The sequence below is a fragment of the Salvelinus sp. IW2-2015 genome, linkage group LG15 (genome assembly GCF_002910315.2).
Source record: "Salvelinus sp. IW2-2015 linkage group LG15, ASM291031v2, whole genome shotgun sequence".
Lineage (NCBI taxonomy): Eukaryota > Metazoa > Chordata > Actinopteri > Salmoniformes > Salmonidae > Salvelinus > Salvelinus sp. IW2-2015.
Window position 1 is genome coordinate 19,394,948 of NC_036855.1, and position 25,375 is coordinate 19,420,322.

Below are 25,375 nucleotides of genomic sequence, written 5' to 3' on the forward strand. Positions count from 1 at the left end.
GTCCTGTGCTGCCCTCATCAGTGTCACACTTCACTTGCTACAATATCTGAATTAGCACTTAAATATTGTCTATTTTATTCCTATGGGTTTACAGTCCTGCCCACGCTGAAGCCCCGCCTTGACTCTGAGTCAGAGGTCCTGACCCCTCAGGTGGGGTCATCTGTCACTCTGCGTTGTGAAGCTCTGGGCATTCCGACGCCTGAGGTCACATGGTACAGGAACGGGCTGCAGCTGGCAGCTAGGACTGGACTGAAAGTGGAGCAGCATCAGCTGGAGATCATGGGAGTGCAGGTAAACACACTGTCATCACCTTCAGTTGGTGCTGTCTTAACTGCTTTAAAAGAGTTAGCACTGATAACTGAGGGCATGAGATTAACCCTGTTTTAAGCATCAAAGTGAAACACTGTTGTTCTGTTTCATGCTGACTATGGTTCATGGTCCATAGGTGGCTGATGGTGGAATGTACATCTGCAAGGTGTCCAATGTGGCTGGACAAGTGGACAGGACCTTCCGCTTGACTGTCCATGGTGAGACTTGCCTCCCATGTAACCTCCATTAGATCTGTTTCTTACATATGGTAATACTGGCATATCAGATGTCACAGTATAATACAAATCTCATTGTTTCTATTCTGTTCTCCTCCTTAGTACCCCCTGTCCTGGATGGACCTCTTCATGAGTCCCTCACCCAAAACCTGGGCTCCCATGTCACCTTGCTGTGTGAGGCTACAGGGGTCCCAGTACCCAGTATAACCTGGCTGAAGGATGGCACCCCTATTGGTAAGAAGCTGAAGTTTTATAAATTAACTGTGACAAATTCAGTTTTGACAAGATCACATTTTGACACTTGTATTAATGCATTTGAATGAATGAGACCTCCAGCTGCTGGTTTAGCCTGACCTGTGTGGTTATTTCTTTCCCAGAGAGCAGTCTGCAGTGGCAGTGGTCGGTACGAGGCAACAGGCTGGAGCTGGGTCCGCTGACCCTCTCTCACGCTGGAACCTACACCTGTGTGGCCAAGAACAGGGAGGGACAGACTCAGAAGGACTTTGCTCTCACAGTGCAAGGTAGGCTACAGACTCTCCCACAACAGTGGCAGTCGGTGACGTTTAATGATTTTAACATTTTTATAAGCATGGCTTTATTTCTATTACAGCATATTGGATGACTGTCATTCATATTACATTCACCCAGTACAATGTAATATCGATAGATTCAGACTACTACATGATACTCAAAGTTTCCCTATACCCATCATGAGTTTGCTATGACATAGCCTATGAATGAAAGTTTACAACGTAAGTGCACACAGGTTGAAAGAAAGATTTGAGGAAACAGTGACACATTGACAGACAGTAACACATTCAATATCGCCTTGCACACTCTTGCCTGCATCTAGCTGATCTAGGGTGTAATCATTAGTCCAACAGTTGCAAACTAGAGTTCCTGTTGGACAAATTCAGGTATGTTTATCCGTGTTTCGTTTGCTTCCGTTTGAATACACCCCTGATCACACGCAAACAGTTCATTTTTATAGCCAGATACAAAACAACTCGTTGTATTCCTTCTCGCATCTATGCGCTCTCCTCCTCTCACCTTTTCCCTTKGCTTGTAGACATCAATGCACAACACATCAGCTGTCTGTGACCAGGCGATTAAACCTTTTCAAGCCAATTAAACCTTGTCATAATTACTGTGTAAGTCTATGGAAGCGGGTGAGAACCATGATCCTCTTATGTTTTGTATTGAAGTCAATGTACCCAGAGGAGGACGGAAGCTAGCTGTCCTCTGGCTACACCATGGTGCTACCCTACAGAGTGCTGTTAAAGCTATATTGCAAGATATTGTGGTTTAATAATTTATTTGGTGACATGAGAATATATTTAGTGTAGTTTTATCTAAAAAGGATAACTTTTTTAATGTTTTACCTCCATTGTCCCTACATATTGTAAATTAGATTACACCCAAGAAAATCACATTTTGTGAAGAGAATCAAAGACCTTTTGCATGTCAGGGTTGTGAGTCATAGTGCTGATCTTTTGTTTCAGTGTCGCCCACAATCCTGGACTCTGGCCATCCATCTGACCTGAGTGCCCCAGTGGGCGATGAGCTGACTCTGGAGTGCAAAGTGACAGGCACACCCACACCCCACCTCAGCTGGCTGAAGAATGGAGTGACTCTGGAGGGCTCAGACACCCAAGAGATAGAGTGAGTCCCTCTCACTTACAATTGCCAGCCTAAGTACAGTTGAAGTCGGAAGTTTACATACACCTTAGCCAAATACATTTAAACTCAGTTTTTCACAATTCCTGACATTTAATCCTAGTAAAAATACCCTGTCTTAGGTCAGTTAGGATGACCACTTTATTTTAAGAATGTGAAATGTCAGAATAACACTAGAGAGAATGATTTATTTCAGCTTTTATTTCTTTCATCACATTCCCAGTGGGTCAGAAGTTTACATACACGCAGTTAGTATTTGGTAGCATTGCCTTTAAATTGTTTAACTTGGGTCAAACGTTTCGGGTAGCCTTCCACAAGCTTCCCACAATAAGCTGGGTGAATTTTTGCCCATTCCTCCTGACAGAGCTGGTGTAACTGAGTCAGGTTTGTAGGCCTCCTTGCTCGCACACACTTTTTCAGTTCTGCCAACAAATTGTCTATGGGATTGAGGTCAGGGCTTTGTGATGGCCACTCCAATACCTTGACTTTGTTGTCCTTAAGCCATTTGCCACAACTTTGGAAGTATGCTTGGGGTCATTGTCAATTTGGAAGACCCATTTGCGACCAAGCTTTAACTTTCTGACTGATGTCTTGAGATGTTGATTCAAATGATCCACATATTTTTACTTCCTCATGATGCCATCTATTTTGTGAAGTGCACCAGTACCTCCTGCAGCAAAGCACCCTCACAACATGATGCTGCCACCCCAGTGCTTCACGGTTGGGATGGTGTTCTTCGGCTTGCAAGCGTCCTCCTTTTTCCTCCAAACATAACGATGGTCATTGTGGCTATAACGTTCTATTTTTGTTTCATCAGACCAGAGGACATTTCTCCAAAAAATACGATCTTTGTCTCCATGTGCAGTTGCAGACCGTAGTCTGGCTTTTCTATGGTAGTTTTGGAGCAGGTTCTTCTTCCTTGCTGAGCGGCCTTTCAGGTTATGTCGATATAGGACTCGTGTTACTGTGGATATAGATACCTTTGTACCTGTTTCCTCCAGCATCTTCACAAGGTCCTTTGCTGTTGTTCTGGGATTGATTTGCACTTTTCACACCAAAGGACGTTCATCTCTAGGAGACAGAATGCGTCTCCTTCCTGAGCGGTATGACGGCAGTGTGGTCCCATGGTGTTTATACGTGCATACTATTTTTTGTACAGATGAACGTGGTACCTTCAGTAATTTGGAAATTGCGCCCAAGGATGAGCCAGACTTGTGGAGGTCTACAATTTTTTTCCTGAGGTCTTGGCTTTTTTCTTTTGATTTTCCCATGATGTCAAGCAAAGAGGCACTGAGTGAAGGTAGTCCTTGAAACACATCCACTGGTACACCTCCAATTGACTCAAATGATGTCAATTAGCCTATCAGAATCTTCTAAAGCCATGACATAATTTTCTGGAATTTTCCAAGCTGTTTAAAGGCACAGTCAACTTAGTGTATGTAAACTTCTGACCCACTGGAATTGTGATACAGTGAATTATAAGTGAAATAATCTGTCTGTAAACAATTGTTGGAAAAATGACTTGTGTCATGCACAAAGTAGATGTCCTAACCGACTTGCCGAAACTATAGTTGTTTGCAAGAGATTTGTGGAGTAGTTGAAAAACGAGTTTTAATGACTCCAACCTAAGTGTATGTAAACTTCTGACTTCAACTGTATGTGTATCAGTGTTATTCTCTTAACAGGGTTCGACATACAGGGCTGCCTGCTGGCCTGGGGAGGTTTTGGAAACGCTCAGTCGAGCATCCCCATCAGTGGCCCGCTTGGGCCCGCTTGGGCCAGTGAAGGAAATATTGTAATAAGGCTATTTTTAAACTAGGCTATATAACTGATTATACTGTTATAACTGCTATATAACTAAAGACAAAACAAACAGATTATATCCCTTAGCTGTCTGCTCCTTATGTCAATTATTTATCACCAGTGGTGATTTTATCATGTACATCTTGGTGGGGCAAGCTCCAACAAAGTATTTTAGATGCATGCCTGCAAGCCCCTACACAACATAACATAACACAACACTAAACAATACATTCATTGCACTATAACAGTGACAAATGGTGCCCACAAACTGTTAGGGCCTACTTAAAGCTGTCCCAACAGCAGTCCCAACACCTACACTTGGCTATCAGCTATCAGCGAAACAGTTCATTCAGTATAATTTACTGTCTTTAAAAAAAACTTACAGTACCAGTCAAAAGTTTGGACACACRTACTCATTCAACGGTTTTCTTTATTTTGACTATTTTCTACATTGTAGAATAAGCACTTGTTGACCGCTTTTCCTTCACTCTGCGGTCCAACGCATCCCAAACCATCTCAATTGGGTTGAGGTTGGGTGATTGTGGAGGCCAGGTCATCTGATGCAGCACTCCCATCACTCTACTTCTTGGTCAAATAGCCCTTACACAGCCTGGAGGTGTGATGGGTCATTGTCCTGTTGAAAAAATATAATTATCGTTTTTGATGTATAAACCCTGGAATGAGTAGGTGTGCTCAAACGTTTGACTGGTACTGTAGAAGATATGGCTGACTTGCTTAAACAAATGTGGTTTCTACTGACAATTGAGATGTACAAACTATGGCATAAGAGGACGACGAGCGGATAAGAGGCAATCCGTAATTTCGATTAAGATATTAAGGACCGAGCTAGGATGGACTTAGTCAAATGTAACTATTTGTTCAGCACTTTTGAAATGTACAGCGACATAATTCAGAAAATGGGCCTTTCTTACAGTATTCTCCCTGAACACTAAGTCAGAACCATAGGATAAATAAAGGGGGCATATAAGCAGACAATGAAAGCTCTAACAATATTCGATGATGCCATTTCTCTAAAACAGTTTATAGGCTACATGTGCACCACCAAGTCAGAACAGTAGGCTACGTTATGAGGGGGAAAGGGATCAAATTATTAGGGTGAGGCACATGGGCTACTAACAGCTTACGACACAACATACACTTAGTATTACTTTCTTAGCTACGGTATACATATCTCCCTGACAAATTACATAATTTACGCAGCAGCATACAATATATTTTTGGACTCACCTTGTTGTGCTGTGCTTCCTTGAACAGGGAGGTGGCGCAGCGGTCCTTCGTGGGCAAATTTTGTCATCAAACGTTGTTATCAAAGTCTGGCATTCTCTGGATTTATGGTGCTTTCAAGACAACTTGGAACTCGGCAAAAAACAAGGTTGAATCATGACGTCAGTGATCTTCAAGTCAGAGCTCTAGAAAAAGGCCAGAGTTCCTGACTTGGAATTCCGAGTTGGATGACCGTTCAAAACGTATTTTCCCAGTCGSAGCTCGTTTTTTCCCCTGAGTTCCTAGTTMTCTTGAACTCACTGAAGTCTGAGATTTCCCAGTTCTGAGTTTCCAGTTGTTTTGAACGCGGCAGAAGTCATGCTGGATTGACAGCATGGCCAAAGTTGAATGTTTATCCTTTTAAGCTTGGAAAAGAAACCCTTAAACCCAGACTTGGACCATACACCCTCTCCACTGAATAGCAGGCTAGTGATTGCTTTGCAATGCTTGCAGTTAGCCAATGATTCCTTCCAAACCACTCATTGTTGAATTTGCGATTTCCAACATGTCGTGTAATGTTTATGTCCAATGGCCAATGAGCACCGATACGTTTTATCTGTAATTTCTCTTCATAATTTCTCTTCATATGACAAGGATTGAAAAGGATTTGCCAGTAGATTGTAGACTTGATTCATGATGACTGCCAGCTTGCTAGCTAAGATTTTGAAAGTATGATGTTGACATGATCAGTCCAATCAACGCTACGGTAGATATAATGTGATTTMACATTATTTTATCTGTGGCCAATGACCTTGAGCCTTCTTGTATGGGCATMTCTAATGTAACTCTATGTCAGCACCCAAGGGGCTTGAATTTACGAGCTCTCCCAGTAGATTTTGCAGTGACGTAGTATCCGCATGAGTGACGGAACACTAAGCCAATCACAGCGCAACTAGAGAACATTACCAACCTCTACGCTCTGTATCTTCCGCTGGCTGCCCCACCTCCACAGAAAGCACTGAGCTAGGCTGAAACACCTGCATCTTGGAGCTGCCTTACTCAAGAAAGCAAAAAAGAGACCATATTTGCATGCAGCTTTATTAACTCAATTATTATTATTATTTTAAAATTTTTTACATTGTTTGCAAACTGATATGTGACACATATTAATCCAAAATCACATGCAAAACAGGCACACAAAAGAAGAAAGCTAAACAGTTGGGGGTAGGGGGTCGCTCGCCACTGCTTATCACATTCCCGGTGCACACATAGCATTGATAATCTGTCGAGCAGAGAGAAAGCAGCTTGGAAAACAGCTTGTTGTTGCATGGAGCAGCTCACCGAAGACCGACAGCTGTAGGGGTAGGTAAGATGTTATGATATCTACCAGTAAATGATAAGGCAAGAATAGGTATGCAAACCAGGTATTTAAAAAGTTCAAAGTCTTGGTTGAATATTTGCGATGTGCAATTCAGTCATAATGGACTAGCCTACCTTGAAATTCAGATATTTCCTCTYGGCTATTTGGTCCTTGAAAAGTCAAGGAAGTTATGGGAGCCGCTTTAGAGGTTCTACTGCTCCAATAGAATTATTCCGTGATTTCATTTCTGATCAGTTTTCATGAGAGATGTAGCCACGTTCGTTTGTTTCCCGCTGTTTAAATTGAAGGGTGTTGTGAAGTTATTATGAGCAAGACAACATTGAATGTTGGCTTGAACTTTGTTTTCCATACAAAGCGTTTCATTTCAAATGGAAACCGATTTTTGGTCGCCTTCTAGTTTTTAAAACTTRTTCAGGATTGGTGGGTCCSCTGCGGGATGGTTGAGATAACGTAGGCTAATGCGATTAGCATGAGGTTGTAAGTAACAAGAAAATTTCCCAGGACATAGACATATCTGATATTGGCAGAAAGCTTAAATTCTTGTTCATCTAACTGCACTGTCCAATTTACAGTAGCTATTACAGTGAAAGAATACCATGCTATTGTTTGAGGAGAGTGCACAGTTTTGAACATGAAAAATTATTAATAAACWAATTAGGCACATTTGGGCAGTCTTGATTCAAAGTTTTSGACAGAAATACAATGGTTCATTGGATCAGTCTGACATGTTGCACATACACTGCTGCCATCTAGTGGCCAAAATGCTACAAATGGTAAAAAAGAAACGTTTTCTTTTCTTTGTATTATCTTTTACCAGATCTAATATGTTATATTCCCCTACATTCCTTTCACATTTCCACAAACTTCAAAGTGTTTCCTTTCAAATGGTACCAAGAATATGCATATCCTTGCTTCAGGGTCTGAGCTCCAGGCAGTTAGATTTGGGTATGTKATTTTGGACAAAAATTGKAAAAAAGGAAGGATCCTTAAGAGTTAAACATGATACAGTAACCCCTCAATAACRRTTCAGCATCTCAAATGGCGAGACTGACTAGTGACCACATGTACAGACTTAATTAGTGAGTTTGTGTCGGGAGCATGATGTCTATATAGTCAGGCAATGCCCACATTATTCTGACATATTTTAGAATGTAAAAATGCATTATGCTTAGTGGTAATGCATACTTTTTTTCTGTAGGCTATTACAACAGTGAAATATAAAATGTCGGTTCTTGAAAATTACAATTAAGTGCTCAAAAAACAAATTGAAAGACCTTGAATTTGACTTSCCAATGACTGTATAAACCTTGTATAGGCTACTTGCTTAGCTCGCAAATGAAAGAGAAAAATCWCCTGCTATTGAAATTATGCTACATCATTTGCTTTCCTGTCAGATGTTGATATGGCTGTAGGTATCCTAGTGGTTAGCACATTGGGCCAGTAAACGAAAGGTTGCAGACCGTATACCCAAGGCGACAAAGTGAAAAWTCTGTCGATGTGACCTTGAGCAGGGTTAATCATTCTAATTTGTTTCAGGGGCTCTGTACTACTATGGCTAACCCTGTAAAACAACACAATTCACTGCACCTATGTGGTTTATGTGACAATAAAATGGTTTATATATTTTTTCTTTCTTGGATGGGCCAGTAGACTTCAGTTGGCGCTGGACCTGTGTGACACTGGCAAATTTACCTGAATGTCCAGCACTGCTTCGTAATCACTGATGTGTGTGTGTCCTGTGTTACAGCATATCCCCTAATGGGAGCACTCTAACCGTGCTAAGGCTGAGGCCTGAGGACTCTGGGACTTACACCTGTCTGGCTGTCAGCCCTGCTGGCCAGGAGAGCAAGATCTTCACCCTCCTTGTACTGGGTCAGTTGTCTTTTATCTACCTGTTAAAGAAAATATTTCCTAACTAAATTAGTACTGAGCATCCTAGAAACAATCTGGATTCTTGGTAATAATGATTGTGTAATTCCGCACAGTGCCCCCCTCTATCTCGGGCGAGACCAGTGCCCCCAGAGAGGTGCAGACCACCCAGGACAGTGTGGTGACCCTGGAGTGCCAGGCAGCGGGTAACCCTCCACCTCAGATCAGCTGGCTCAGGAATGGACGCCCCCTGCTCCTCTCTCCACGTATCCGCCTTCTCTCTACAGACACTGTACTCAGGTAAGATTCTATACATGGCAATGTCTAGTTTGGTGGCTCTCTCACAAAACTGCCTTAATGAAGGAATAAACAGGATATTGTTTTAGTAAGTATGCCTGAGTTTCAGGTAAGGTGAAAGTGAATGTGTATGCCCTCTGTGTGTGTAGGATCTCTCCAGTGCAGCTGTCAGACTCTGGGGTCTATACGTGTGTGGCACGCAGTCGTGCTGGCCTCGCTGAGCTTAACTTTGATGTACAGGTCCAAGGTACTAACTTATACTCCCCACCTCCTTTTGATGAATACACCACTGAGCTGTAAGTGCTATACCTGTAAACAGATATCTGTCTGCCTGCCTGTCTGTCTGTCTCTGTCTCAGTTCCTCCAGGTGTGGACCGTGTGGAGCCTGTAAAGCCGGTCACAGTGGTGCGGGGGTCCCTGGTGACGCTGACCTGTGAGGCGCAGGGTGTCCCCCCTCCCTCCTTGAAATGGCTAAAGGACGGCCAGCCTCTGTCCCTGCATCGCAACCTGCTGCTTGACGGCCAGGAGACGCGGCTGCAGCTGCCTGACGTGGGGCTCTCTGACAGAGGCCTCTACAGCTGTGTGGCCAGCAACCAGGCTGGCAGCAGCACCAAGAGCTTCAACCTCACTGTGTTGGGTGAGCAGGCAGAACAAACATTCTCCATTCACCCAAACAGCACCTATGCACAGATGAAAAGTTGAAGCTCCGCTGAAGCAATAGGAATGAGATGTCATGTTCATATTTGTTGTTTAACAATGATGTAATTTTCTATTATTGTACAGAGCCTCCAAAGATCTCCATCAGCTCTCCAGAGGAGTTGATGGTGGCCGTGAACACTGCTCTGGAGCTGGAGTGTATTGCAGAGGGCGTCCCCTCTCCTACCCTCAGCTGGCTCAAGGATGGGCGCCCTCTACAGGGAGATAGTGAGATAGTAGWGGAGGACGGACACTTCCTCAGGATTACCAAAGTGCAAGTAAGTCACAAACGTAATGACACAGCATTTAGTTGACATTCAGATCTCACTGCTGTATAATGGTAAACACCAGATCATACCAGTGATATCTCTGTTGTTAGGTGGAGGATGCAGGTCTATACACCTGTCTGGCTAGCAGCCCAGCAGGCGAGGATGGAAGTAACCACTGGGTCCGTGTTCAAGGTGATACATGTTTCCTAGCCGTATATTGTCAATCCTGCCAATAGATAGCAAGGTACTCATAAATCAAATCCTGATCCTAATCATCAACGCTTGTTTCCCTGCTCCAGTTCCCCCAACTCTTCTTGGTTCTGATGATGTCAGAACGTTGTCAGTCCCAGCCAAGGGACACCTGACTCTGGAGTGCCAGGCTGACAGTGACCCTCCACCTGACATAGAGTGGTACAAGGACGACGTGAAATTACAGGTCAGACTGGACGTCATGGAAACAGAGGGTGGCAGGAATCACACAATATAGTGCATAATTGACTCTCTCTTTTTCTGTCTCCCTCTTTCTCCCCTGGTCCTAGCTGGGGGGTCGTATCCAGAGGCTGGCCGGGGGTCAGTACCTGGAGATCCAGGACGTCAGGCCTCAGGACAGTGGCCAGTACAGCTGTGTGGTCACCAACATGGCTGGAAGCACCAACCTCTTCTTCACTGTGGAGATCCTCAGTGAGTTGATAACATGATGAGTTAAGAAGAAGATTGAGATCATGCGTTCAGTGATATGGAATAGATCTGCAGTATAAACCTCAATCAATTATAATGTGTATTTTCATGCCTCTTTCCCCCCAGTGCCACCAGTCATCAGAGAGAGCAGCTCTGTGGTCACTGCACATATCAGTCAGGATGCAGTCTTGCCCTGTGAAGTAGAGGGGGAGGCCTCACCTACAATCCTGTGGAGGAAAGATGGCATCCCTATAGGTCCTGACGACAACAAGTAAGGGCTTCCTGCTTTTTGTTCCACTGACTTAGCTGATAGAGGTTATTGGGATACTGTCTTTACACATAAAGCAGAATGTGTCATCTTCTGTATGACTGTAGATGTGTAGATTGTCAGGGGAGCTGACTGATTGTGTGTGTCCTGTGTCCCAGGTACACCACGCTGTCTGAAGGCTCTCTGCGTGTGAAGGCTGTTCAGCTGAGTGATGCCGGACGCTACTACTGCACCGTGTCCAATCAGGCCGGATCAGATCACCATGGGATGGACTTACGCGTGTTTGGTAAATAAATACAACTCAAAGAAAAACAGAATCACACCATAATACAGTAGATTTACCTTTTTACATTAACATTTTGGATCAGACACTCTTATTCAGGTTTTCAGCCACTGCATTACAGTCAGCACCTTACAGTCAGATTGGTTTGTATGCCATACATATGTATTTTTTAATGATTTGGGTCCCTGTAGTTGGTCCCTCGATCAACCCTGGTCCCTTCAACGTGACGGTGACCACAGGGGTGAGAGCCGTGCTGAGCTGTGAGGCCACAGGTATACCTGCACCTAAAGTCACCTGGAAGAGGAATGGGACTCCCATAGACCTCAACCATCAGCCTGGCACATACAGGTATGTGAAGCAGAATGGCCTGTCCTCCTGTGAATTATTTTTAATTTAATTTTTATTTCACCTTTATTTAACCAGGTAGGCTAGTTGAGAACAAGTTCTCATTTGCAACTGCGACCTGGCCAAGATAAAGCATAGCAATTCGACACATACAACAACACAGAGTTACACATGTATTAAACAAAACATAGTCAATAATACAGTAGAACAAAAGAAAACAAAAAGTATATATACAGTGAGTGCAAATGAGGTAAGATAAGGGAGTTAAGGCAATAAATAGGCCATGGTGGCGAAGTAATTACAATATAGCAATTAAACACTGGAATGGTAGATGTGCAGAYGATGAATMTYCAAGTAGAGATACTGGGGTGCAAAGGAGCAAGATAAATAAATAAATACAGTATGGGGATGAGGTAGGTAGATAGATGGGCTGTTTACAGATGGGCTATGTACAGATGCAGGGATCTGTGAGCTGCTCTGACAGCTGGCGCTTAAAGCTAGTGAGGGAGATATGAGTCTCCAGCTTCAGAGATTTTTGCAGTTCGTTCCAGTCATTGGCAGCAGAGAACTGGAAGGAAAGACGACCAAAGTAGGAATTGGCTTTGGGGGTGACCAGTGAGATATACCTGCTGGTGCGCGTGCTACGAGTGGGTGCTGCTATGGTGACAGTGAGCTGAGATAAGGCGGGGCTTTACCTAGCAGAGACTTGTAGATAACCTGTAGCCAGTGGGTTTGGCGACGAGTTTGAAGCGAGGGCCAACCAACGAGAGCGTACAGGTCGCAATGGTGGGTAGTGTATGGGGCTTTGGTGAATAAACGGATGGCACTGTGATAGACTGCATCCAGTTTGTTGAGTAGTGTTGGAGGCTATTTTATAGATGACATCACCGAAGTTGAGGATCGGAGGATAGTCGTTTTACGAGGGTATGTTTGGCAGCATGAGTGAAGAATGCTTTGTTGCGATATAGGAAGCCAATTCTAGATTTAATTTTGGATTGGAGATGCTTAATGTGAGTCTGGAAGGAGAGTTTACAGTCTAACCAGACACCTAGGTATTTGTAGTTGTCCACGTATTCTAAGTCAGAGCCGTCCAGAGTAGTTATAAAACAATGGACATACATACAAAAGATTCATTTTGAATTATTGTGTGTGACTTTGTTTTGTTTCAAGGTTACTCTCCTCTGGATCTCTGGTCATTTCCTCTCCATCCAATCAGGATGAGGGATACTTTGAATGCACAGCAGCCAATGAGGTTGGAGAGGAGCGCAGTGTCATTGAGGTTATCCTACAAGGTATTGTTGCTTTTAGGTCCTAATCCAACATTGGTGGAGAGCCATTTCATCTAAGATAAAGACAGACTGAGATTTCTTCTCTCTTTCCCTTTAGCCCCCCCCACCATTGAAGATGACATCACAACAGTCATTGCTATCAAAATGGCCCCTGTGGTGCTGCCATGCCATGCCCAGGGCCGCCCAGAGCCCAGTGTCAGCTGGACCAAGAGTGGAGCCAAGCTGGGTTCCCGAGGGGGGAGTTATCGGGTCCTGCCCACAGGTAGGTCCAACTGCTGCTCAGAGTGTAACATGGTGCTATGGCCATCAGTGATTCTGTCATGTTAGTACTTTGGTCTTCATTGTTGTGGTACTGTACTGTTTGGATCCAGGGGTGCTGGAGATTACAGCTGCTACCCCCAGTCATGCAGGGAGGTACACCTGCTCTGCCCGGAACCCTGCAGGGGTGGCCCACAAACACATCACTCTCACAGTGCAAGGTGGGTCCTCGGGTGGATTGTTGTTACGGTTATACAGTAATGGTTCATGTTTTTGCTTTGTAACACTCTGTCTTAAATTTACCATTTAACAATGGTTAGTCTGTATGTGATAAACCACGTCAWTGGATTTGCACTCTCCCACTCAGAGCCCCCTGAGATCAGGCCCATGACAGAGGAAGTACAAGTAGTGTTGCATCATGGGACAGTTCTGCCCTGCGAGGTGAAAGGTTTCCCTCGACCCTCCATCACCTGGCAACGAGAGGGTGTTCCCATATTAACTGGTGAGAATGTCCTCTTTTAAACACTTGATCAGAAATCAAGCCATTATATAACACAATTGTCAGTTATACTCTGCTACTTCTGAATAGTGATGTCTTCTTTCTATGGCTCTACAGGTCACAGACTGGCTCTCCTCTCAAATGGAGCTCTGAAGTTCTCTCGGGTCACACTGGGTGATGCGGGCACTTACCAGTGCCTGGCACAGAATGAAGCTGGCACAGCAATGGGAAGGACACGGCTCGTGCTGCAAGGTAACACACTACACCTCTACAGAGCATAGACATTTTGTCAGAAAAGTATGGAGGCACTTGTTGATAATTAGTTGAATGCTTGTGGGCCCCAGAGAAATTTAAATAATGCATATCTCAATAGTGAAAGGTTCAACTATGTGTGATGGTGTTGCTCCAGTTCCCCCAGTACTGAGTGTTCCTCGTGTGGAGTACACGGCCGTGCTGGGCCAGCCAGTGAGCATGGAGTGTGTGGCAGATGGACAACCCCAGCCAGAGGTGTCCTGGCACAGGGAACGCAGGCCCGTCACAAAGGGGGCACACATACAGCTCTTTGCCAACGGCACCCTGAGGATCGCGGCCTCACAACGTAGTGATGCTGGCCTGTACACCTGCTCTGCAAAAAACCTCGTTGGCAGGGCCAGCCATGACATGAGGCTTGTCATAATGAGTAAGTGGATAGGAACTGAGGGCATGAGACAGATTTAACCGTAATTTAACCTGACATTAGGATTAACAGTGTCTCATAGAATGACGTAACTGATTTGCCAGTAATAAACTGAGTCTTTCTCTCTCTTCTAGTCCCGCCTATGATTCCTGGTGGTCAGCCAGAGCTGTCTGTTGTCCAGGGCTTCCAGGCCTTGTTGCCGTGTGCGGCTCAGGGTTCGCCAGAGCCCCGGGTGTCATGGGAGAAGGACGATAACACCGTGCCCAACCTGCCTGGCAAATTTACTGTTCTGCGATCAGGAGAGCTGATCATTGAGAGGGCAGAGGTCAGAGACATTTCTACTTTACAGTGTATAATCAAGGTGATTTAGGTGAAGATTCTGATCAACTTTTTGGCCCTTGTAGCCAGGTGATGGTGGTGTGTTCACCTGTGTGGCCACCAACACAGCAGGCACAGTGAGACAGGACACCCGCCTGTCCGTCAACATGAGGCCCGCCTTCAAGGAGTTACCTGGTGACGTGACCCTGAACAAAGGCCAAAGTCTCAGCTTGTCTTGCCATGGCCAGGGCACCCCTACCCCTGTCATCTCCTGGACCGCTAACAACAGCCCCTATCCAGGTACTCCACGGGCTCCAATATTCTGTTATGATTGATATTATGTAGTCATAGGTATATAGTAATAATGATCTTGATTGCTGCAATAGTCTCTCTCTCTAGATCTATATCTATCTCTCTCTCTCTAACTCTATCTCAGGTTCCAGTGTGGATGAGGCAGGCAGAAGCTCCTTGGTCATAGAGAATGTGACCATGAGTGATGCGGGAACCTATGTGTGCCTAGCAGAGAACAGTGTGGGCACCATTAGAGCACTCTCATTTGTCCGCATTAGAGGTGAGCACTTTGAAGACATGACCAGAGTTTAGACTGTTTGTATTTGTATTGTTCTATTTGTTGATAGGGGTACACTGTATGTAAGGGATGTGTCATGTCTCCTTAGAACCTCCAGTTTTGAAGGGAGAGGCCCATATCTCTCAGACTGTGGCCCAGGGTGGCACAGCCATGCTGGACTGTCCTGTCCAGGGAAACCCCAGTCCTGTCCTCCGCTGGCTCCGTGACGGCAGACCCCTTCTCCGCTCCCTTCGCCTGCAGCCCCTCCATAATGGCTCCCTGGCCATCTACAGCATCACGGTAACACATCACGTGTCCCATCTGTCTCCCTCAGAAATATTTTTATCCAGTGTTCTTTGAATTTGAGAGTTCATATCTTGAGTTAAAAAATGTCTGTACAAACAAAAAGAGAGTAGGCTTACACAAGAAATGATGGACAATTTTGAAGTCAGCTTAAGAGTGAGAGGATGGACCACTGACTGCAGTCAATCTGCACTCCATCTGCAATCCTGGGTCATGGAACATTGTGTGACCTACAGTAACTGCAGTGTCCGAGTCTGGCCGTAATCAGATTGGCGTGAGTTCAGTCAGAGGCTAACAGTATTAGCTAGAGAGGGAAGGAGGGAGCTCAGATATGGATGTTCCCAGACTCTCTCTCTGTTCTGCCGGCTGTAACGTTGTTAACTTTGTTACCTCTATAGTTGATGCTGGAATAGTACACCCTGCAGCTGACACTTTCTCAAAGACAAATAGTTGTTCTCACAGAGAGCTCTGTGATACTCTGTTGTCATACTGAGTTATTGCAAACAAGCTAATTGAAAAACCTTAAACTTTCCTTTTTAGAAAATGTCAGCTTTTAAATGTGTCAATGAGGGATGGAAGTTCCATAAAAAAATCAGAAATATGCATTAGCCTTTTTCAACAGAAAAAAAATGAAAACATTCTGTGGAGCACAATGTTTATTGTAAAGTTGACTGACGCACTCAAAGAAACTCAAAGGGGACTTCTTAGGACGGCAAGACCTTATTCAGCAGCATTCAACAGTACACCATACTTCAGCATATGGAAACGTATTTCTGACCAGTCAGTAGGCTAACACACCATTTTAGAAACTTTGAAACAGGGCAGGACCTTAAAGACTCATCCCTTGGTCGTCATACCAGATTGATACTTCGCGGAAGGATATAATGCTGACAGGTTATGATGATCAGTTTGGAAGTCAAGATCACCTATTTTATATTATCTTAGACATACACAAAGTTGATACAGAGGATTAAACAAAGATGTTTTAAGACATCATCAGCTTGATTTATAAATGTCATAGTTAATAATTGCCCAATTAATGCAGGTTATTGTTAGTATATGAATATGACAAGTACAGCTTCTAGTAGAAGCCTACACACTCACAATCTTCACACACACACTACACACTCACATTTATCTGAGCCACTGGGGTAATGTCACTACATTCTATGATGTTATTTGGAAGAGTGAAAGGATGAGGGTCCCCACCAGCATATCAATCCTCATATTTCAGAGGAACAATAATAATGTGCTTGTGTTAAATGTGTTTATGCCATAACATGTCTATCTGTCGCCATCGGTGTCAGAGAGGAGATGCAGGAGAGTACCAGTGTGTGGCTGAGAGTGAGGCTGGAGTCGCTGAGAGAACCGTCTCTCTCAAAGTACAGAGTAAGTGATGTGTGGACCATGAACACAGTCACACCAACATCTAAATACTGTTGTGAAAATATGAAATAGGAGTATTCTTAAAATTACACACAAGGTCACACAAGAAAATTAAACCTTCTGTCGCGCTCAACTCTGGTCAAGAAAAGCAATGGATTGTTTATTTCATTCTCTAAATGTATTCGCTCTCTCTCTCTATCTCTCGCCACAGTTAAGGGAGGTTACTCTAATTGGGAGGAGTGGGGCCCATGCAGCARCACCTGTGGACGAGGGGTTCAGGAGCGAATCAGGTTATGCAACAATCCAGAGCCAGTCAATGGGGGGCGATCATGTGACGGTCCCAGTATGGACTCCAGAAGATGTCAGACTGGACTCTGTCCAGGTACGGCTGATTGAACTGATCTCCTGTCACTCCAAACAGWTGCAGCTGAATTTAACAATGGAATTATATTATGTAAATAAAAAGTTTAGTACTATATTCCCCTCTCTCTKTCTCGCCACTCCCCCCTCCATCTTTCTCTATGTTTGGTGACTGAAGGGGAGGCCCCTCGTAAGGCCAGGGGCAGCCTGATAGGGATGGTGAATGATAGGGAGTTTGGGGTGTCGTTCCTGGAGGTTAACATCACAGAGAACCTAGACGATGGAACCAGCACCCTGCAGGCCCACCTGGACAACATCCCCCCTAGTGTGGGTGAGTATGGGAGTGGGAGAGGATTCTGTTAGAAATACCAATCAAGTCAGTAACTTAATCAAGTTGTGAAGACGTTGAGTCAGTCACTGTCATTGAGCATGTCTGTACCCTGACCTATCATACTCTTAGAGATATTTCCATATAAGCTGTGGTCTTACTGCTGATGTTTTGCAGGTCCATTGCTGCGGGCGCTCGTGTCTGTGTTTGCTCCCATCTACTGGACCACAGTGCTGCAGACTGGAGCAGCCAGGAACGGCTACTCACTGACCCAGGGCCTGTTCAGACAGGAGTCCCAACTGGAGTTTGACACAGGTCAGTTAAGAACAGATACAGTTACATCCTGCAAAATAACCTGAATTGTTTTACTCTACTTTAAATGTATTCCTACAACAGTGTTTGTCTCTACTGAACTGAATTTTCCCTTTAAATCTGTAAAGGTGTAGGATCTTAATTGGATCCCCCTGTTGCAAGAAATGTTCTTGCAAGAAATGTTCTTAACAGCAGGAAATACAAACTTGTAGTGTATTGCAAGGTTTAAACAGGCTTCTCAAGTTTATAATTTCCACTTTATCCCCCCTAAGGTCGATGTCCGTGCCCCCCTGGATATTGAATTAGCATAATAATAAAAAATCCCCATAAAAATCAGTCAGTTTAAGCTAGAGATATTGGATGCGTCTCAATCCACTGCGTCTGCCCTTTGTCGCACTTCAGCATCTGTGGTGACAGAGCTAGAGCGGTGTCTGTCAGCCCATGAGACATCCCGAAGATCGGTCTTCTCACAAAATTGCCTGTAGCGTCGGTTTGGCCCCTCTATGGAAAGTTGAGACTCTCACGAACATGATGGGGTTCCTAGTTTTGCTCTATGACGCTCCACAAGCGTCTTGGGACTCGTCTGAAGTCGGTACAGCCGATCTACCAACTTCTGTTTGTAGCGTCCGAACAGTTTGGGCTACACACTAACCCCTCTGTGGAAAGACTCTCACAAACACGTACATATATGTTGTTTTGCTCTAGGTTGCCCACAGGCCCCACAAGACTGAAGGTCCTCAGTAGCAGTTGAAAAAATGTATGGTAGTATATTTGGAGACTGTTTAGTGCCAAAAATAAGGGGTTAAATACATGTAAGAAAMAAATATCAAATGTTTCCTGATTTTTCTTAAATCTCTGTTTCATGTAGTGAATCTGTTATTCAATGCATTTCTATGGCCAAATAGCAGTAAGGCCAAAAATTATGTTTCATCAAATTATATATATATATATTTTTTTTTTTGATACTTCAAGGTGTCTTAAAATACCAAATCAAATGACAAAATGATCCCTGGTAAGACCATCTTAAAACAATTCCATATAGCTTATTAGAACCCCCCCCCCATCTTAGACAGGTCTTAGAAACTTGTCAGACTTAATTTTCCCTAACAAAWTTTTTTATCAACCCCTACACAAATGTCCATTTAACTATAATCATCACAATAACTCACATTTCCTCTTGCTGCAGGATTATTTTCCTGACATTATAAAGTGGTCAAATTAAGATCCTACGTATGTACGTTGTAAGAGAACCAGCAGAGGGCATATTGCTCCATGACTGCAGTTCATTTTTGCTCACTTAAGAATTCAGATTCCTAGTCCTTTATTGTCCACAAATTAAGTACAGCCTGAATTCATAATTGATTAAATTACTTTTTTCTCTCACCAATCTACACACAATACCCCATAATGACAAAGTGACAACATGTTTTTAGAAATGCTTGCAAAGTTATTGAAAATGAAATACAGAAATATCTCATTTCCATAAGTATTCACACCCCCGAGTCAATACTTTGTAGAAGCATCTTTGGCTGCGATTACAGCGGTAAGTCTCTAAGAGCTGGATTGTGCAACATTTGCCCATTATTCTTTAAAAAATTCTTCAAGCTCAGTCAAATTGGTTGTTGATCATTGCTGGACAACCATTTTCAAGTCTTGCCATAMATTTTCAAGTAGATTTAAGTCAAAACTGTAACTCGGCCACTCAGGAACATTCACTGTCTTCATGGTAAGCAACTCCAGTGTAGATTTGACCTTGTGTTTTAGGCTATTGTCCTGCTGAAAGGTGAATTAATCTCCCAGTGTCTGGTGGAAAGCAGACAGAACCAGGTTATCCTCTAGGATTTTAACTGTGCTTAGCTCCGTTTCATTTATTTTTTTATCCTGAAAAACTCCCCAGTCCTTTACTATTACAAGCATATCCATAACATGATGCAGCCACCACTATGCTTGAACATATGGAGAGTGGTAATTAGTAATGTGTCGTATTGGATTTGCCTCAAACATAACACTTTGTGTGAAGGATAAAAAGTGAATTGCTTTGCCACATTTTTTGCAGTATTACTTTAGTGTCATGTTGCAAACAGGATGCATGTTTTGGAATATTTGTATTCTGTACAGGCTTCCTTCTTTTCACTCTGTCAATTAGGTTAGTATTATGGAGTAACTACAATGTTGTTGATCCATCCTCAGTTTTCTCCTATCACAGCCATTAAACTCTGTAACTAGTTTAAAGTCACCTTTGGCCTCATGGTGAAATCCCTGAGCGGTTTCCTTCCTCTCCGGCAACTGAGTTAGGAAGGACACCTGTATCTTTACAGCAGTGACTGGGTGTATTGATACACCATCCAAAGTGTAATGAATAACTTCCTAATGCGGAAAGGAATATTCAATGTCTCTTTTTTTACCCATCTATCAATAGGTGCCCTTCTTTGAGAGGCATTGGAAAACCCTGGTCTTTGTGGTTGAATCTGTGTTTAAAATGCACTGCTTAACTGAGGGACCTTAAAATTATCTGTATGTGTGGGGTACAGAGATGAGGTAATCATTCAAAAATAATGTTAAACACTATTATTACACACAGTGATTCCATGCAACTTATTATGTAGTTAAGCAAAGTTGTACTTCTGAACTTATTAAGACTTGCCATAACAAAGGTGCTGAATAGTTATTGACTCAAGACATTCAGCTTGTAAAAAAAAAACAAAAAAAAAACATTATTTCACTTTGAACTTATGGAGTATTGTGTGTAGGCCAGTGACCCCCAAAAATCTCTATTGAATCCATTTTAAATTCAGGCTGTAACCTAGCAAAATGTGGAAAAAGTCGTAAGGATCTCCAGGGGGAGGGGGGTGAAGACCACAACCTCATGAACCAGGGCTTCATGTGCACCATCCTCTACAGATGGCCAGGTCCTCTGGTTGGGAGACAGATCTATAGGTTTAGTGTGGAGGGTCTGGTGATTGGCAGATTTGACTACAGCAATAATAACTACCGTGTCACTAGCATGCAGGCCATGATCAATGAAACTTCTCTTCCCATTGACCTTAACCATTATGATAACGTGACTGGAAGGATTGAACAGTTTGAGAAATTCAGTTTCATGAACTATTACCTCAGTGATCACACATCATGAAGCAGAGTAAGATATTTAATGCCAACGGACAAGTGATGGAGGTCCAGTATGAGATCCTGAAGTCTAGTGCAGTATGATAAAATGGGTCGCATCATTATCCGTGACATCAGGATCAGTGGAGGCTTGGGGGAGGAGCTATAGGAGGATGGGCTCATTGTAATGGTTTAAATGGAACGGTATCAAACATATGGAAACCATGTTTGACTCTGTTCCATTTATTCCATTTCAGCCACTACAATAAGCTCGTCCTTCAATAGCTCATCCCACCAGCCTCCGCTGATCAGGACCGGTGTGGATAACACGCTACTCATACAAGTATGATGCTGATAGTCAGCTTATAGTTACGACCTCAGCATTAATTGACTGATTCATGGCAACAGTGCCAGACTAATGCCGTTGCACTACGACTTACAAGACCGCATAACAAGACTGAGAAATTCAGTACGGATGAAGATGGCTTTCTTCGCCTGCGGGGCAATGTCATGTTTGATTACAGCTGCAACTGACAGTGTCGGAGAGGAGTGTTCACTACCGCTATAACGGCCTAGGCAGGACCCGTGACGGCTCACAGCTGCAGTTCTTATATGCTGGCCTGACCAAACCTACCAGGGTGACCGACATGTTCAACCACTCCAGCTCTGAGATCACTTCCCTCTACAATGACCTGCAGGGACACCACCTCATCGCCATAGAGCTAAGCAGCGGGGAGGAATACTACGTAGCCTGTGATAACTCTGGCACGCCACTGGCCATCTTCAGTAGCCAAGGACACATTGTCAAGGAGATGCTCTACACCACTTACAGAGACATTTACCAAGACTCAAACTCTCCTTTTAGCTGATCATCGGGTTCCAGGGCGGTCTCTATGACCCGCTAACCAATCTGGTGCACCTGGGGAAGAGGGACTATGATGTGGTGGCTGGGAGGTGGACCACTCCCAACCATAACCTGTGGATGGAGCTCAGCATCAGCCCCAAGCCTTTCAACCTCTACTCCTTCAACAACCACTACGCTGTTGGAGAGTTACAGGATGTCACCAAGTTCACTACAGATATTAGCAGTTGGTTGCAACTGTTTGGGTTTCAGCTCCACAATGTTGTCCCTGGTTATCCCAAGCCGGAGGTGGAGAGTATGGAGCAAACCTATGCAATGATTAGAACTCAAACCAAGACACAAGACTGGGACCCTAGTAAGATTCTGTTGGGTATTCAGTGTGAGTTGCAGAAACACCTGAAGAACTTAATCACTCTGGACCGGCTGCCTATGAGTAAGGTGAGTGGTCAGCTGGGGGCGTGGCATGGCCGAAGGCCACGCTTCTCTGCCATCTCCTCCATCTTTYGTAAGGGCGTCAAGTTTGCCATCAGAGATGATGTCGTCATCTCCGAAATCATTGGGGTTGCTAGCGAGGACAGCCTGCGAGTGGCAGCAGTCCTAAACCACGCAGTCTACCTGTCAGGCCTGCACTTCATGGTGGGCGTTCTGGATACTCACTACTTCATCAAGCCTGACCTGCTGGAGGGGGACCTAGGAGTGGTCGGCCACACCGGAGTGGGACGTGTTCTGGACAACGGCGCCAACATGACCTTGTCCCAGATGACGACTGTGGTGGGAGCTTCGCTGACATCCAGATGCAGAACAGGACTCACTTCAACATCCTCTACTGTGTCACAGAGGAGGAGAAGGAACATGTGCTGGAGGAGGCCTGGGTCATACAGCACAGGAGGCTGGAGGAAGGAGAGAAGGGCTCCAGGCTCTGGACACAAAGGGGATGGTTTCCATGTGTTTGATGCCATTCCATTTACTCCATTACAGCAGCTTCCACTGAACAATGTTGTGAATTGCTCTCATTTCAGTTTATACAGTACATATCTCTCTGTGATCTGTGAAATTGTAGTGACAGTTACTGTCTTTTTTTGTGACTACAAGACTCACTGGCATCTGGGATTTTGCTTCTTCCTGCTTATTTGACATTCTGGTGGTACAATGGAATAGATTGTGTGAGTTTAGACAAATGAAATTGTATATAGCAAGTGCTTTATTAATCTCGTTAATCCGATCAATAGAATTGATCGCTAGAGTTACAAAGCAACGGGAATAAGTATTCAAGCTGAACCTGTACAGTATAATTTACTTTTTTAACAAATTGCTTACTGTAAAATATGTCATGTATTATCTGGGTGGAGCTCCTTCCATATCATGAAAAGTATTATTTGTATAATTTATTTACTGGACTAGAATGTGGAGCTTGCACGGCAGACTATAGTGGCCTACACAAAGTGCTAAATCATTGTGTAAATGCTGCAAATAGCTCATCATATTGCAATTCACAGGTATTACATTCATTGTACCTTAATTATCCTGATGCCATTACAAGGCTGTCCTTACCTGTTCAGTTAGACAGACGTGTCCTAGTAATAGAAATATCCGAGCTAGCAGGTCAATTGGCAGACAGTCCAGAAGATACATCTCACTGAGTAATCCAAAAGTCATGAATTAGTTGTAAGAATAAATGGTTTTCATGGTACAAAAAGGTGATAAGCTTGTAAAAAATGTCCAAAACAAATGTAATTGGTCACGTACACGTTTAGCAGATGTTATTACGAGTGTAGCAAAATGTTTGTGCTTCTAGTTCCGACAGTGCAGCAATATCTAACAAGTAATATCTAACAATTCCACAACAAATACCTAATACACACAGATCTAAGTAAAGGAATGGAATAAGATTTTATATGGATTGGCAATGACAGAGCGGCATAGGCTAAGATGCAATAGATAATATAGCATACAGTATATACATGAGATGAGTAATGCAAGATATGTAAATATTATTAAAGTGACTAGTGTTCCATGTTTTAAAGTGCCAATGATTTCAAGTCTGTATGTAGGCAGCAGCCTCTCTGTGTTAGTGATGGCTGTTTAACGGTCTGATGGCCTTGAGATAGAAGCTGTTTTTCAGTCTCGGTCCCAGCTTTGACCTCGCCTTCTGGATGGTAGCAGAGTGAACAGGCAGTGGCTTGGGTGGTTGTTGTCCTTGATCTTTTTGGCCTACCTGTGACATCGGGTGCTGTAGGTGTCATGGAGGGCAGGTAGTTAGCCCCCCGTGATCCGTTGTGCAGACCGCACCACCCTCTGAAGAGCCCTGCGGTTGTGGGCGGTGCAGTTGCCGTACCAGGTGGCGATACAGTCCGACAGGATGCTCTCAATTGTGCATCTGTAAAAGTTTGAAGGTTTTAGGAGACAAGCCAAATTTTCTTCAGCCTCCTGAGGTTAAAGAGGCGCTATTGCGCCTTCTTCACCACACTGTCTGTGTGGGTGGACCATTTTGTAGGACAAGGCACACTTAAAGTTTATCAAGTGGGTAGAAGTATAGACTAATAATCAGGAGCGGGAAGTCAGAGCAAGGTGAAAAGCAGACAGGATGACAAATTCACAGTGGGTGTCTTATAAGAGCCTGAGTGTATACTAGTTACAGGTCAAATGTAGTAGATGTGGAGGATGATTTTTCAAAGAGAAATGCACACAGAGAGTAGCTGTTTCCCACAGATAAAATTGACTGGAAACAGCAATGTTTCAATATTTGCATGTATTTGGTCTGTGCTTAATTTACTACAACGAAGTCACATTGTGTTCCAGCATTAGTCATTCCCATTCCTATGTGAAAAGTTTGTAAGTGATGCTGTATGCCTCTGTCTGGTATTCCACAGAAATGATCTGAGGAAATTCGATGTGCATAAGAGTACACACTCTTCACAACAGCTAAAATATTTTCCATGTAGCCCCAGTTAAACAAGCCTTAGTAAAGCAATGGTTTACGCCATCCTTTGAAACCTATAAGAATCCTCTTTATTTCCCAAGACAGACTTTCATGTATGGGAAAGAATTTTAAGTATTTAGTATTTATTTTATTTTTGATCAGAGTATGACATGTTTGGATCCGAAGAAGTTTATAAGGTAAAATGTTGTCTCGTCATTCACCCTCACGCGTTTCCCATACGCACAATTTGGTTGTATTGTTGTCAAGTATTTTTGTCATTGGGATGTGTGTGGTTTGTGTGCTGACATTTGTTTTCTACGCTTTCATACGTAAATGAAACATTTAGCGCTGTGGAAAAGGCTGAACCAAAAGCATGAAGTGCTGTTGGACGGAGCCAAACACCATATATTCAGTATCACTTTAATACTGTCCAGTTCATCACAAATATCAGTCTTTGCAACCTTATGTTGTTTTTTACTTTCCTTCTCATTGGGTTGTATTGCAAAAAGGAATTGTATAAAACATAGGCTATATGGTATACTAGGAAACGCTTTACTTGACACCCAGCGTCATAATACATTATGACACGGTCATAACCATGTCATAACAGCTGACAACTTGTCATAACCTGACATAATTGCATTATTTTATGGTTATGACACCTACATAAGTGTCAAAACGTATATATAAATCTTTTTTTTACCTGCTAAATTATTGTAATTGTGTACACATTGATGTCAGACATGCAGCTTACCCCAATGCTCTGTTGCTGATGACTGAGATGAATGCAGGAACAGATTTCAGGAGCAGGACCAGACACCCTCTTTTTGACTGATGACTGATATAAAGGCCTATC

The 25,375-nt window shown here is 43.5% G+C and overlaps 1 protein-coding gene across 1 annotated transcript in view; it reads left to right on the forward strand.

Moving 5' to 3' along the window:
* hmcn2 (hemicentin 2) overlaps positions 1-25,375 on the forward strand; it is a 69,419-nt gene that overhangs the window by 38,265 nt on the left and 5,779 nt on the right. Inside the window, exons 40-69 of the mRNA XM_024001790.2 lie at positions 95-291; positions 446-527; positions 648-779; positions 923-1,066; positions 2,048-2,207; positions 8,378-8,502; positions 8,616-8,799; positions 8,946-9,043; positions 9,155-9,433; positions 9,580-9,770; positions 9,872-9,953; positions 10,061-10,197; positions 10,301-10,442; positions 10,566-10,710; positions 10,866-10,993; positions 11,182-11,338; positions 12,506-12,627; positions 12,722-12,886; positions 12,996-13,103; positions 13,250-13,384; positions 13,499-13,633; positions 13,791-14,060; positions 14,192-14,382; positions 14,462-14,675; positions 14,812-14,946; positions 15,053-15,243; positions 16,554-16,635; positions 16,844-17,014; positions 17,171-17,323; positions 17,498-17,635. Of these exons, the coding sequence (XP_023857558.1) occupies positions 95-291; positions 446-527; positions 648-779; positions 923-1,066; positions 2,048-2,207; positions 8,378-8,502; positions 8,616-8,799; positions 8,946-9,043; positions 9,155-9,433; positions 9,580-9,770; positions 9,872-9,953; positions 10,061-10,197; positions 10,301-10,442; positions 10,566-10,710; positions 10,866-10,993; positions 11,182-11,338; positions 12,506-12,627; positions 12,722-12,886; positions 12,996-13,103; positions 13,250-13,384; positions 13,499-13,633; positions 13,791-14,060; positions 14,192-14,382; positions 14,462-14,675; positions 14,812-14,946; positions 15,053-15,243; positions 16,554-16,635; positions 16,844-17,014; positions 17,171-17,323; positions 17,498-17,635 (4,593 nt within the window). The remainder of the gene's footprint in view (positions 1-94; positions 292-445; positions 528-647; positions 780-922; positions 1,067-2,047; positions 2,208-8,377; positions 8,503-8,615; positions 8,800-8,945; positions 9,044-9,154; positions 9,434-9,579; positions 9,771-9,871; positions 9,954-10,060; positions 10,198-10,300; positions 10,443-10,565; positions 10,711-10,865; positions 10,994-11,181; positions 11,339-12,505; positions 12,628-12,721; positions 12,887-12,995; positions 13,104-13,249; positions 13,385-13,498; positions 13,634-13,790; positions 14,061-14,191; positions 14,383-14,461; positions 14,676-14,811; positions 14,947-15,052; positions 15,244-16,553; positions 16,636-16,843; positions 17,015-17,170; positions 17,324-17,497; positions 17,636-25,375) is intronic.